We start from the raw sequence: 15,048 nt of genomic DNA on the forward strand, positions 1-15,048 counted from the left end.
CGAATCGATACGTATCTTGCGCTTCGGTCGAAACTCTACCGCTATGGCAGTGACGAAAATGCGTGTAGATCATATGCGTTGAAAAAAGAAGGGTTACTCCCGAAGACGCTGTTTCGTTGAACGACGACAGAACGGATCTGACGTTACGGATCCTCGACGAAGAAGACTTTCGTCCGAACGAGCAACCGGTCTAGCACCATAAAGAAAATTATCGCGTACGCGCGATCAGACTCGAACAGTTTTTCCAGTTTTTTTGTTACAAAAAAAAAGTAGGAAGGTAGCTGCAATCTAGAGCTCGAAACGTTTCTTCCTCTCGGCGACCATGCCCACCGCTGGCAGTGGGGGGTGGAGCGGGTGATGGTAACTCGGCGTGGGTGTTGGGGGCAAGCTACGACAACTTCTGCTGGACCACCTCACTGCTGGAGACCTCATCAGCTCTGCAAAAAGATTGGAACCTTATCTGACTTCAGACCGAACGTACAGAACACACAAAGTATTTTACCAAACACCGAAACTACATCAGAGAGAAGCGAGAGTTTAGAAAGACTGTACACAATCAGTCCAAGTCTACGCGTATCGGTCTAGACACTTGATGTTAACATATAAAACCTTTGAGGCTTCCATTAGACGTTAGATGACTGACAACAGTACTATTATATCGAGTTATCACTCGATCCGTAATGAAGCTAGCTGCAATGCTATGAAAGCCTCAGGTCTCGTGATAAAACCTCGATACTCGTAGAAAGACCTCTACCGAAAGAGGAGGATCAGAATTACAAGTACAAACTTAATTTCCAACATGGCTGTTCGGTAATTTCGATCCTCTTCCTTTCAATGGATATCCGGCTAGTTCGGTTAATCGCAAGCTAAGAGACCAAAAGCGCGAGAAATTACTCTTTTTGAAATGGACCAAGCGTGCAAAGTGTGCGCCCAGCGGAACGAGTCGCGACAACTTGAACGATCTGACAATGTGCTCGGTGTGCAATCTTGGCAAAGAACTGAACGGACCTGCAACGGAGAGAGCTGCGGGTTCCGGGGTGAGGCGGGACGTGTGAGGATTGTCGACACGGAAGCCGAATGTCTCCGATTGTTGCTGCTTAACGGTTTGCTTGTTGTCCTGCCACCGGGTACCAGCGCTGACGGCTCGCATCTCTGCTGTGCCACCTTTCGTGTCAAATAATTGTCGACATACGATTACCACGATTGCACAGTTGGCCTACCCCCTTAGACCGTATTCCCTGTTATGTTCAGTGTTGGAAACAGAGTTATGAGTCGCTCGACAGAAAGGTCTCGACGAATAGAAATTGTTCTTTGAAAGAGTGGTGGGGAATTCGACGTTATAATCGGATTAAAATCGATTGGCCGCTCAAGGAAAATTTCCCGATTCCGAATTCAAATGAACGCTTTTACGAACAGTTAGTTAATGGAAGGGAGAAACTGTCCAATCCGTCTAGGGGGAATACATATATATATATATATATATGTATACATAATAATTTACTACTATAATTTTGATTGAATGCAATTGATTTCAAGGACAGTTCTCTCGATCAGATTGAGGGAAACGCCAGCTAATTCCTAGGCAGTCAAACGATTTTCCTCTGACTATATCGTTCATTGGCAAGAAACCCTTTCTATTATTCCTGCATTGCCATGCTCCTAGGATAATTCACAGACGATATGATGAGTAGAGCAGAGGACTCGAATAATATTCTTATACGCCTAAGAAGTTCCCAACAGTTTAAACGATGTTACTCTTACTTAGACACAGAGTTGCATCATCGATGCGGGCACACAGTCGATGGTGCGCGGAAGTCCAAACAGCGAGTGTGACTGGTGTGTTTGTACGTTGAAAAAATAGGTTCTCGGTAAAAAGTCTCGAAAAACATGTATCAGAAATATTTGCGTATCGAAAAAGTGTCGCGACGAGTGTCAAATTTGTCAGGGACAAATTCAGACTTCCACACCCCACCGAGGTACTTTTTGATATTATGCGTATTTTGTAGATTAGCTATCGCACGGATTAAACATTCAAGAAGTACACAGAAATCACATTCAGCATTGCAAAAGGCAGGGGTTACTATTGCGTTACGTTTTTCATACCGTTAATATCATACCATCAATTAGCCAATGTTAGACAACCATCACGAGTAGCATTCTCTTACGCGGATCACACTTGACGGAACACCGATCAGCAGTCGTATCGGTTCCGATACATTGTCACCGATTGGAATCGGTGCCGCTGGGTCCGCGGTCACGGCTACGTAAACAAAAGGTTATTGCACAACGATACAAGTTACATGTCAGTCGCGAGTCAAACTCAGCCATTAATTTATCAGTCGACGGATTAATATGTCCTCGAAGCGGTTAATTTCCATACTCTGTCCCACGTTAGAGTCACCTCACGATTGGACGAGTTTTCGACCGATCTGCAGAACCATACCATGAGTGACACGAGGTTATTTTTACGTGGGACAGAGTATAGACGAAAGCACCCGGGGTTAGTCTTTTACTCGTCTCTTACTCAAGATCAGGAGAGGTTTCGTCGCGTCGCGAATGGTTCCCATCGAATGTTAGAAACAAACAATAGAGGCCGATAATTCCGCGAAGCCTGACATGCCAGAAAACGACACGCGGGTAGGATCCACAACCAAAGTACCGTCGGCCGAGAAAGCAATCGAGACAAGTTTTTCATTCGATCCGCGTGCGACATGTCCGCCGTGTACATTCGTTGAACGTGCGTGTATACGCGACAGACAGACAGGCAGCGCACGGTTTTAGAGAAAGCACAGGCGTTCCCAAGAGAGGATCGATCGATCCGCCACCGGTCTAGTAATCACCGTTGTACATCCGGTTCATCTGTCGTCTGTACCTTGATACTGATGGGGCAATCCGCTCCTGGGCCTTAAGCTGTCCCATAGTGGCGATGCCAGACCGTTACGCTCTTGACACTTTTGCCCTAAGCTCACCTCTTTCCTATCGTGCGACGGAACGCCAGAACTACTCCCCGGCCTAACCAAGTTACTCGAGTACGGCAGCGAGACCGATTTAATCCGTTCGACCTTGTAGGAGAACGCGGCCGCCGGCCTGTCCGCGGCGACAGCGGCAGCGGTGACACTCTTTTGCAACGTGGACAACGAGCTTTTCCCCCTGTCGCCGGCACGTCTCTGTTCCTCGCAGCTACCCGCTCTGATCAACGGCTCGTGACCGGTCCTGACACGCTGCGGCGAGTACGCCGGCGAGCAGTTCAGCAACGACGATGTTTTCGATGCCGCCGCGCCGCCGGACGTGTCGCGAACGGCCTCCCCATGCTGTTAGTGAATAATCGAGAATAATAATAATAATAGTAATGCGTCAGTGCGGCGGCGGATGTGGGTTAACGATCGTTAAAAACGGTGCCGAGTGTTGGTGACGTGCAATTACACGTTATGGCGCTTCGGTTACACCTGGTCCCTGGATCCTTGAACCGTTACATGTTTCGTGCAGAAGCTTGGCACAACTTCCTATTGTGAGACAATACGTCTGAAATCGGTTGCGCGGTTGAAGATCAACGTTCTTGAATAGAAGGACAGAGGATCGAGTGATCTTAAGTGACCTCTCGTCCACATACAGAATCACATGTGAATTCGTAGTAATTATATAACGAACAGAGTCGGGTGGTTTCTAGGTAGCTATCGTAATGTGCCACAGTATGAATCTTCGGTTGATAAGCAAATACTACTGTACAGAATATAATACAAATATTAGTATATCTGTGATACAGTCTTTCACTCGAGGTCACTTTGCAATAGTACCAGGTGAGGGCGAAAACACGATTAAACATACGAAGCTTGCGAACACAAAAGCTTTACTATACCCTATGGTGCATCTCTAGGTGACACCGATTATCATGTATTTACAAAACAGTGTCAGTTCGTCTGTCGTGATTTAGTAACTTCTAAACGTCCAAAAGCTTGTCAGAAATAGAGCACCATAATATGTAATTGCAGCAGCGTTAATCATTTAGTAATATACATTTTTGTTAACCACATCTACGATTGCGATTGGTACAAATGGCGCTGGTGGATCTTTCCCCGGTTTACCTTCAATTGCTGCAGTCTGTGGATCTCCTCCCTTGGTTCGGTTATCTCGTTCTCCCTGCCACGTAAGATATGCATCGAGTCGTTAATCGATGTGTCGTTCGTCTCCAGTACCAAATGGGCCCTCAACTGTTTATTCCTGGCGTCCAGTTGCATGATGTGCTGTTGAGCCTGAGCAAGTTGTTTCGTGAGTGAACCTACTTTCTCCTCGAGAGCCGCCGACTCCACGCACTTGGAGGAGTACTTCGCGGACAGGGAAAGGATCTCCTGCTTTATCTCTTCCATTTCTTCCCTGAAAATCGTCACGCAACGATCAGAGAACCAAGATACGTTTAATAGAAGTCGAACGACACGAAGAACGATAGAATCGATCGCTTACTCGTGTTCCTTGTGAAGCACCCCAATGTCCTCTCTCGCCTGCATCTGTTTCAAGAACTCCTGCTTAAATTTCGCTATCTCCTTCTGCACCTCGTGTTCGTGGGCCTTTCTCATGGCGTCCAGAGCAGCCAGAGTAGCCTGGGTCTCTTCTGACAGTGCCTGTTCCTTTTCCACTCTCAGGTTCTCCAGTTCCTGTCGATGCTTCTCTTCCATCTCTGAGATGATTCGCCTATGAGAATTCTCCATGGCCAGTAATCCTTTCTCGCACAAACCCCGCAGCTGTTTGATCTCCTCCTTGTACCTCTTACGCGTCTCCGCGTCGGTGTCCAACTCCGCGCTCATCGATCTCTGATAAGCGGCTCTCAGTTCGTTCACGTGAGCCGAGTGTTCCGAATCCATCGCGTTCAGTCTGTGCTCCAGTTTTCTGGCCTTGTCCCTTAGACTGGCCGCCTCCTGTTCGTACTGGCAAGTCAAGGAATGCCTCTGGTTATCCAGTTCTCCTTTAATGTCCATCAGGTCTTGCTCCTGATTCCGTTTCAGCATGTCCAATTCTTCGTTGTGCTCGACGGTGATCCTCTTGATGGTTTCTTGCAACTGATCGCACTGCTTGCAGGTCAGACGGTTCATGTAGTCGCTCAGTTTCTTAATTTGTTCGCGCAGTTGGCTACACTTCTCGCAGACACTTGTCCAGTCCGTCACCGTCGACTTCGACCAACCGACTTTCTCAGCGTCCTTGTCTCGAACCCGCTTGGTCAACTCCACCAGGTCCTCCTCCAAGTAGAACAGACTCTGACTAACATTCTTCAGCTGTTCTTTCGAGCCACGCTTGCCGGAGATTCTCTCCTCGCACTCTTTGCTAAATTGCTGATAAAGGTAACTATACTCCGCGTCGAGGGTCGGATTACTTTGGAACTCGCTGTCGTCCCCTAGCAGACACGACAGGAGCTCGTCGTTTCGGATAAGACTAGATACGAAAGTCTCTCCAGGGAAGGTGGTCGACTGTCGAGTGTCCTCCTGGAGAAGCCCGATCCTGGCGTCGATTAAAGCTTTGTGCGCGATCACGTCCGCGTAGTCGGTCAGCAGCTGACGCGACTCGTATTTGGTCTGCACAACCGTCTTGTTCTTCTTCATGACGCAAAGACGTTCTTCGTACGCTTCCGATAGTTCACGAGTGGACAACTCCATCTCTTGTCTGAGTCTGGCCTGCGCCGCGTCGATCCAAGACTCCAAGCTGATATTATCCGCGGCCTCGAAAGTGAGACAGGCGTCGGTGATGCTGGTGATGTTCTGCTCGTACATCTGACCGCAACGCATAATGACATGGGACACTTCCGATTGCACGAGCTCTTTACTGACTGTTTCCTGGGCCAACGCCCAGGCTTCCCTTATCCGTCGATCCTCCAACAGTTTCTTATTCGAGTTGGTAACCGTTTTACCAAGATCCTCTTGCTCGGACATGCTTAACGTCTCAACGGCCAGAGCCTCCGCGAGCTGTCGCAGTTTCGTCTCCTTGTATCTCCTCACGATCTCGTTCACCTCCCGTTGCTTCTGCACGAGGAAGTTCAGACTCTCGCCACGGGCAGCGGAGACCTCCTTCGGCGTCTCTGTGACGGATACACCGCCTACCAGTACTAACTTATTCGCTAACACTTTAGTAAGATACTGAATGTAACTGGTGTTTTGGTACGATTTGGGCTTAGTTCCGTGAATCTTACGCATTAGGCTTGAGGCAAGCTGACTAGTTTCGACCAATTCACTGAGAACGGCACTCCTGTCGAACGTCCGGCCGATCGCGCACTTGATCTGCCTCAGAACGACGAACTCGAACGCCACCCGCTCCGCGATCAGCTTCGTCTTCTCCCGTTCGTCCAGCTGGCCGTTCTGCGCGAGCGCCTGCCGTCTCGCCGCGAGTTCGCTCAGCTTATCTTTAAGTATAGTCTCTACTCTAGACACCACTACCCCTACTGACTCGGTCACTTGAGCGCTAGCTTGGCTTTTCTTACATTCTAAACACGAGTCCAGTATGTCGTTCACCTCGCGCAAACACTTCTCCGCCTTGTCCTCCGCCTGTGTCGAACCCAGACACTTCTCCAGCCGTCTCTTCGACTTCGACACAACGCGTTCCAGCTTTCTCAACCTGGCGATGATCTCCAGCGAGACCTCGCTGGTAGAGGAACCGCTGACCTCGCTGCATTCGCTGGAGTCCTTCTCCGCGTCGCTCGCCATGTTCTCGGCCACGTTCGCCACTTTCGTCTCCAGGGTGCTCAATCTGATCAGTACCTTCATCGGCTCGGAGCTCGTCGCGCTGTCCAATGACTTTCTCCGCAGCCTGGTGCGATCCAAGTTCTTGCTCCGCTTCTCTTTCTTTGGATTAGGACTCGACTCCTTCGAGCCGGTTGAACCGATGCTCTTGCCGCGCTCTATGGCGCAGATCTTGTTCTCCAGGTCCAACAGTTTATCCTCCATCTCCTGTGAGATTTGGAAAGACTCGCGGCCTTTCAGAGACAACGACCTCCTCTTGTCCCTGGTCTCGGCCTTCGTCAGCTTCTGTTTCAACGTTCTCACTTGCTTCTCACTGGCGGCGAGCTTGTTGGTCAGATCCTGGATTCTTGCTGCCATCAGCTGAGCCTGCGCCTGGTTCGTCTCGCTTACGCCAGCTGCGTCCTGTTTGTGCGCAAATATTTCCAGCTCCAGCGCGTCCTGCATCGCGTGAGCCTCGCGAAGCTCCTTCCGCATCGCCCGAATCTCCAGAATGGCCTTCTCGAAGCGGCTCCGGAGTTCATCGTACTCCTCCATGATCCTATGAAGCAGATCGTACAATGAATATCACATAAGATACAACTTTATTCACGATGCGTAGAAATACTTACCTCTCTTTGTCGAGAGAATTCAAGTCCAGGTCCAGCTCGATGTTCGTCAGATCGCTTAGCGAGTCGAAGCTTCTCCCCCGTTCCCTCGAGCTAGACAAACCGCCCTTTTCCTCGAGTTCTCTGACCTTGGTGTACAGACGCTCGTTCTCTTCAATTCCTGTAACAATGAAACGATTCATTCGATCGTACTGTTTACCTAACCAAAGTTTTCAAGTTTCTTTCACCCCAACGCACCTCGCGATAATCTATCGCTCAACGAAGCGATCTCGGCCTGAAGGTGTTCAACGGTCCTGTGACTCGACGCGAGCTCCTTGGTGAGCATTTCGCAGCGTTCGTTGGTCTCCCTGAGAATCGCCTCCGTCTCTAACAGCTTGCACTCGAGCATCTCCTTGTCCCTGGTGTACATCTTCTTCATCTTCTCCAAATCCTCAAGATCCTTATTCCTCTGTTGCTCGGTCCTCTGTATGGTGTTCAGCAGCTCGTCCACCTGTTTCTCCCTGATCGAAGCCTCAGCTTTTTGCTGTCTAAGCCTGGCCAGCTCCTTCTCGGCGTTCGCGACGTCGGTCCTCGCGGCGTTCAGCTGGGACTTCAGGCTCTCGATCTCGTTCTCCTGACGCTCGACAATGACTAGTAGCGTGCTTGGATGGGTCTGATTCTGGTCCAGCTGATCACGCAACAGAGACACCTGATTCTCCAGTAACTCGACGATCAACGGGCTATCGTTCGCGCTTGATAGGCAGCTGTTGCTCTGCATGTGTCCGTTCGTTTGCTCCTCGTCTTCGCCGAGCTCGCAGCAGGCCATCATGAGATCCTCGGACCTGACGCTGTCCAGGGTGCTTCTTCTCGAGCTGGGCGGTGAGCTGCGGCTTCTCTTGTACACTCTGGACCTGGAGCTGGATCGCGAACGTGCTTTCACCCGCGATAGAGCGGTTGTGGTCAAGGGCGACGTTTCTTACCAACGGCGGTGACACTGGTACCTCTGACCAGTCGCCGGATTCTCTTCTGCCGCCCTCCGATGCTGTCCTGTATTCCTCATCGGACGAGAAAAGCACTGACCTGGGTGTCACGGAGGTAGATGGGACCACCGAGTCCCGTTCACGATCCGTGATCGATCTGAGGACGGAAAGCAATCCCAGAGATAATTCTCCAATACTCTCAAGGTCGCTGCCACGGATTCCTCTATCGTAAGGAAGCCGAAGAATCTAGGCTAAACAAACTATGCGCCACTTACGCGGTAGGCGACTGCGGTGTACTGTCCTGCTGTCCATCCTGGCAGACCGCAAGTGAGTCCACGTTACTGTCCGGATCCGGCAAATTAGCGGCCCTTCTGATCGCCGACATCCAGCTGGCCCGTATCCCGGCGGTGACCGCGGACAACACGGTGGAGCCTCGATCGTCCCAGGCCTTGACGGAAAAGCGGAGAACGCGATAAAACGGGGCGCATGCGTCTTATTGGCTATGTAGGCCGATCAGCGGGACACAGTTTCAGGGACACCACGAAGATCCAGTGACACGAATAACAGAAGAGGCGAACCAACGAACGTACCTCGAACTGTTCTACCGTGAAATTGAGTTACCGACTTTTTTACCAAGGCCACTCCCCTAGCACGGAAGTTAATTCCGGCAATAGGCCGATTGAGCCGCAAGTCGCAAGCCTGCTGGCTGATTCACGACGAAGCTAACTATACAGTTCCTCGCGGACGCGCAATCGTCCCCGTTTTGTGATCGTGTCGAGCGATCCATAAACAGACAAAAAGAGATCCACTACGCGCGGTACAATGTATATTTAAACCGACGAGGAGGACGACATAGGCCGTTTTCTCGCATTCTACTTATTCCAGCATCGCGGAAGACGGCGAAGCAGAACCGCACCTCCCGCGAGAATGCCTAACTGGATTTCCGTTCCCGCGGAATGTTAATTACCGTAAATCACCGACCACGGCGAAATATTTTCCCCCGGTCACACTCACCACGGTCTGGAATCCATAATTTCTTGCGACTTGAAGGGGCGTGACGGCGGTAACGGTATTCAGATCTATGACGCCGTCCATGATACCCTTATCTTCCGCGCAGGGATCTCGGTAGTACATGAGGCCGCAACCTCGCAGTACGAACCAGTGCTTGTTCCATTCCTGCGCCACACACGGATTCGTTATGCACGCTATTTACACACGACGGATCGAGGAAAATATAGGAAGTTGAACACGAGAGAGGAGTAGATTTTTCCATTCCAGCTTCTTACCGTGGAATGGTTGCAATTATGGTCCATGTGACACGTCGCAAGATTTTCGGTCGCCGCATTGACTTACAAGGAAACACTTTGATACCTCGATAATTCTGATTTTTTTTTTCAAACTTGGACAATTTTTCGAGTTTACTGGTATTTCGTTCTTTGCGGTGAATGGGCTCCTTAATTGTTAAGCGAGAACTTCGTGTAACTGGTTGAAAAATCGACTTTGTTTTTTGCATAAATCGATAATAATGCATCTGGAGTAGTTTTAGTTTGTAGACAATAGCGCGTCGAGCAGGTATCAATCGGACCACAGAGGTCCGATGCAACTGCAATCGATGGACCGCAAAAAGCAGAATTATTCGGTGAAAACGCAGGTATTTTGTTTCTCGGAGTCAGTTGTGTTCCGAATTTCGGCCCGTGCAGAAGTGAAAATAAAGACGATAAGTATCGTCAGTCTAGGCCACGTAAAAGAAGAAGTGTCAGCAATTAATTTGTCGAAATAAAAGGTGCTCCGAAAAGTCAGAGTGCTTCGGCAAGAAAACTTAGTGCTGCAAATAGTGATATTGTGCCATTTTAAGAATGATGAACATTTTGGAAATAAAAATTGGATACCAGTGCAAATCCAAAAAAAAAACCAGTGTAATAAACAGGCTCGCTCTGCTCGCAGAGAAGAACAACTAGAACTGTAGCAGTTTTTTAGAGAAACAGAAGGTTTGCTGTATGGACCTGGAATCGCAGATTAGCGCGAAATAGCTGTAAGTAGCCAAAAATGTATACTTTTCATTACCTGAAACTTTTTAAACGCATTTTTCTTAAAACTAGTTTTTTCAATTTGGCGTGCAGCATAATTCGAAAAATATTTGACCAATCCACTTATCCCAGTGCATAGATATAGAAAATTAAATTCCCTTCTAGATGAACCTATAAGTTTAAAAATATTATTACTGTAACAGCAAAAACGAAAAATTATCCAATGCTTCTATCGAGGTCCCATACAAACCTGCGGAGTTTAAAAAAAAAATTGGGAATTTTCGGTCTACCGAAATTCCTTCGTTAGGGAAAAATATTTAAACAGGAACCTCTGTATCATGATTAATTCGAGTTTGCAAAAGCCGTTGTCAGATCTTAAATAAATATTATCGAGACACCACGAAAGTTCAAAGGACTATATTTGCGGTAATACGAAGTAACGAAAGACTGTGTAATTCTACCGGAGAACCAGTGTGTCATCGTGTGTTATTCAGGAACCGTATATGAGCCCCGAGGAAGCGCGCGCGTATTAAATTCGACACGCACCTTATTGAGTCCCTGCTTCATTAGCCAGCCTTTCTTGATGTTCAGCAGATCCTCCGCGGGCAAATCGACGCGCAGCTCCGAGGTGGGGGAATATCTGATGCCCGAGATGTCTAGGCCGCAACCGTCCGGGTCGCCTCTGATCTGTATCGTATATTAAAATGATTAAGGATTTATCGCCGATGGAATAGATATTATACGATACTGACCAGTTTATCCTGGTAGGCAGCGTTCGCCGCGTCCACAACGTCTCTAGTCGGCTCCGAAGTTCGAGGCTTGATCCTTCGCACGCGTGGTTGAGTCAACGATGCTGCTATGTCTCTCAGTTTCCCCTCCCTCTCCCTCTCGTGCTCCAGGAATATCCGTCGACAGGCATCGTCGTCTGACGTAACGTACAGATATACCCGTCGATTATGATTTTCGAATGTATCAGATGTACCAATAACAAATCCACTTCGATGGGTAGTTAATTATATGCATTTCGGGCCAAGTCTCTAATGTGCAACCCCCCAATAGTGGGGATGAAGCAGAAGCATTCAGCATAGATAACTCCCCGAGCAGTTATCGAGGATTTACTGTGCAATATTTTATTTGTATTCGTAACAATTTTCTGGGAAACTATACCCTATTCTTCTTCGGTCTAAGATTTGAAATCGCTACCGTTTGAAAATTCAAAAACATTGTGGATTATTTATCGGTACGTTTAATAGTTTACATGGAATAACATAGAGCAGGTTGTCATTTCATGGGTCCTCCACCTCTTACACCGCCGTTTCTATACACCGTTCCCAATTTCTTATTCAACGAGCATCTTTGCAAATGAACAAGCAGTTTTCATTTATTGCACAATAATTCTTGTACAACGAATCTTTAAACGAAAATTTCATAACTGTCGATTCACCAGAAAACAAAGCGTGTACCGTTTTTCTTCGTAAATTCTCGCGTCCAAAATGAAAACAGTCGACTTTTTCCCCAAGGAGAACTCATCGACCACACACACAGTGACGTTCGAAACGCGTCCTCGAGTCGTGGCGGAGGCGTCTGAGCGACGTCGAAGGCGTATCCCGTGGAAAAACGCCGCGATTACCCGCGAACACGGAAGACCACGTTGCGTATTATAATTACAGTGGGTTCAACAACGGTGGGGGACGGATCCCCACCGTTGGCTGGAACGCTGGATGTTATCGAACATTCGTCTCGCCGCGTCGCCAGGCTTTAACCAATTAACTTCTTTTCCATCCGCGTGAAACCCCTCGGACGAACCTAACCCAGCACGTCTCGATTCGTTAATTGACTGCCGACTAATTAATAACCGGAGGGAGGTCCACCTCCGCCCGCGAACCACCGACGAAACACCACCCCTTATCTGGCTCGTTTATCCGCGGTTTTTACCGTCGATCCCCCGATCGAAATCTGACCACCATTACTATGCTAATTACGGTTTCCCATAACGCGTCTCGTCGGGGCTAACACGCCAAAAAGAATACCAGGGAGCCCACGGAAGAATGGAGGAGCTGGATGGTGTATTGACTTTCAACGATTCATCAATCGGTGTCTGGAAGCTGTTGGAAAATGTTCCTCCCGTGACGCTGATCTGGGCCGATTGGCCGGGCCGGTAGGTGTTCCGATAGATTAGAGGGATCGAGGGAGAAGCTCGAAACAAGAAACGGATAATTAACTACGGGTACTTAACGCGCGGAGTAGTGGTAATTAGATTTACGGAGGAACAAAGAGTAGAACGAACAGAGTTCTAATAATGTGATATAATAGAAGCTATTGGTTCTATATAACGTCGACACCTAATGACGATTACAATCCGGTACCGATAAAATTCAATAAATGTGTTGACTTATATGCGAGTGAGGGCACAATGTAACATTATGTTCGCTTCTATTAACGTTCAACCGTTTACAGCAAAGTGGGAATATCCTGCTAGGATGTAATTTCAAAGAAAACACACCGATGATGAAGCAACTTTGAGATTGGAGAGAGAAAGAGCGTAATGATCTTCAATCGCGCCCCGTTAACATGTCCGTACGCGATCGCCAAGAAGATTCACTAATTGCAGGAAGTTTATTAACGATATTTATCTCGGTGCAGCCGGTTCGAAACGCCCAGATCGCGATTTTTATTCGCCGAGAGACCGAGACGGGTGAGGACGATCGGAGGGCGTTTTAATCGTTCACGGGAGAAAAACCGCGGGAAACTTGATGAAATTTGATGGTATCAGTTTTATTGGTTAAGTCGTGTCGATTTCGCAGCGCTATCCATTCAATCAAGTTCTGACATTTTGGAATCGTTTTCGGTGTAGCTCGAAATAACCGTAGTCTCGAAAGTTTCGCGATAGTAATTGCCCCTCCGAAGGGTATCGAGGCCCCGTAACTTTCCAGCCTCACCTCAGGGCACCACCGGCCGCGTTCGTTCCTTCGTTCCTTTCGACCGCGCGAAGAATTCTGCCTGCGCGCGATTACACCTCCTTCCTTTCCTGCGTCGTTGCGTAATTGCGTGCGTACAATCTCCGAGGAAATCAGCCCAGCCGCGCACCGGCGTGCCGTGATCTCCGCCGCTCGACCGGGTTGATCCGTAGATTTCATTTAGATTGCCGTCGGCCGAACCGCCGTGAACGCGACGCGCTGTCCGTGCCACGGGTGATCACCGCCGATCCACGCCGAATCCTGATCCCCGAAAGATACAATACACGAAAGAGCAGTTCTTGTTGTTTTTCTCATCCGCGGAAACTGCGATTCCCGATGAAGAACGAGGAGATCTATCGTCTCTGCCAAGAGTGTTTCTTGTGTAATCCTTGGCTCGAAATTCTTGGGATTTCATTGGTTCTAAATTCTTGGATTTTCCACAGCTTCCAAATTCAAGGATTTCCTTTTGTTCTAAGTTCTTGTGTTTCCATTGGTTCCAAATTCTTGAATTTCAATTGGTTCCAAATTCTTAGATTTCCGTTGGTTCTTAATTCTTGGATTTCCACTGATTCCAAATTCTCGAGTTTCGTACTCTACCCATACGTGAATATACGAATCAGAGATGAACAGACATCCTAAAGAAGTTACACTATGAAAATCTAGATAATGGGATCTAGTCATCGAAGTGTACTTTCGAGTGTGGAGTAACAGACACCAAACACGCGACTAACGTAAAAATCCTCGAAAAGAAAGATCAAGGAACCCCGATGCAACGCAGCGTAAACGAAAACAGTTTCGTTGTAGTTGTTGAAGATCCGAGGACAGTGAACTTAACGCTTGAAATTCTTTCGATTCTAACGGAGTATCCGCGAGTATAGAACGGCAGAGGAGAACTCTAGGGGCCGCCCCCTCTCGTATATTTCTTCTCCCAATCAGATCTAGCCGCGACGCAAGGCACTAAATTCCCATTAATTATTCCCTGATTAATCGTTCCCGTGGTCTAAATCAATGTAACTATTAGAAACGAGAAGGCTATTCGTGAGGCGAGTGCCCGCGAAGGCGAATCATATCGCGATTAAAGGCTCGTAGCTCACTGGGAAACGACAGGCTGACTTATCGCCGATTGGAAACGGCACGTAACCACCGGTGGATACCAAGTGTGCTGGGAACGCGCCGGGCAGAAAAAACCCTTTGAATTTAATTGGAATCCCCCTATCGGGGAACGGAAAGGGAAGAAAAAAGGGGAAAGGACGACGCTCCCCTGCCACGGGGACGCCGCTGATTAATTTCACCTGAAACGATTCTCGCTAGCCAGTGATAATGACAGAGACACTCTCCACCCGGTTAGACGTTATACCACGGCGCCACGACCGCAAGGACGAGGAGCTTCCTTGTCCGATTAAATTATATCATCCGTCGCGTTTTCCATTTCTAATTTAACTTCTGACTTACAACACCGCGAACTCGATCGGAGATTGGACGTTTACGATTAGGTTTTCGACCGCGAATGATCGGATGAATTGATAAGTTTCAGGTTTTGAGTGTAGATAATACATCGACGTAGATGAAATTGGGTATTTGTAACTGTACGTTTAAGGTACCTCGAAGATAATCGAAAGTTTTATGGTGCTTCCAGCGAAAGATACGATGAGCTAATGACTTTTCAGAGTTTAACGGATAATTTCAAAGTATCGACGCAATTGAAGATTCGTAGTTTAGGCATGCCAGAACGATACCCAGGACCGCCGCCGCGATCGAAATGGGCTCACGGACTGGATTTT

At 48.2% G+C, this 15,048-nt stretch overlaps 1 protein-coding gene across 1 annotated transcript in view; it reads right to left on the reverse strand.

Moving 5' to 3' along the window:
• Positions 1-288: 288 nt before the first annotated feature.
• Positions 289-15,048, reverse strand: part of LOC107191400 (protein outspread) — a 153,042-nt gene continuing 138,282 nt past the window's right edge. Inside the window, 12 exon segments of the mRNA XM_015580429.1 lie at positions 289-437; positions 1,009-1,164; positions 2,873-3,311; positions 4,083-4,371; positions 4,459-7,257; positions 7,328-7,484; positions 7,562-8,262; positions 8,264-8,440; positions 8,559-8,731; positions 9,298-9,459; positions 10,857-10,997; positions 11,063-11,235. Coding sequence (XP_015435915.1) covers positions 289-437; positions 1,009-1,164; positions 2,873-3,311; positions 4,083-4,371; positions 4,459-7,257; positions 7,328-7,484; positions 7,562-8,262; positions 8,264-8,440; positions 8,559-8,731; positions 9,298-9,459; positions 10,857-10,997; positions 11,063-11,235 — 5,516 coding nt within the window.

This window comes from Dufourea novaeangliae, unplaced genomic scaffold (genome assembly GCF_001272555.1).
Source record: "Dufourea novaeangliae isolate 0120121106 unplaced genomic scaffold, ASM127255v1 scaffold246, whole genome shotgun sequence".
Taxonomy (NCBI): domain Eukaryota; kingdom Metazoa; phylum Arthropoda; class Insecta; order Hymenoptera; family Halictidae; genus Dufourea; species Dufourea novaeangliae.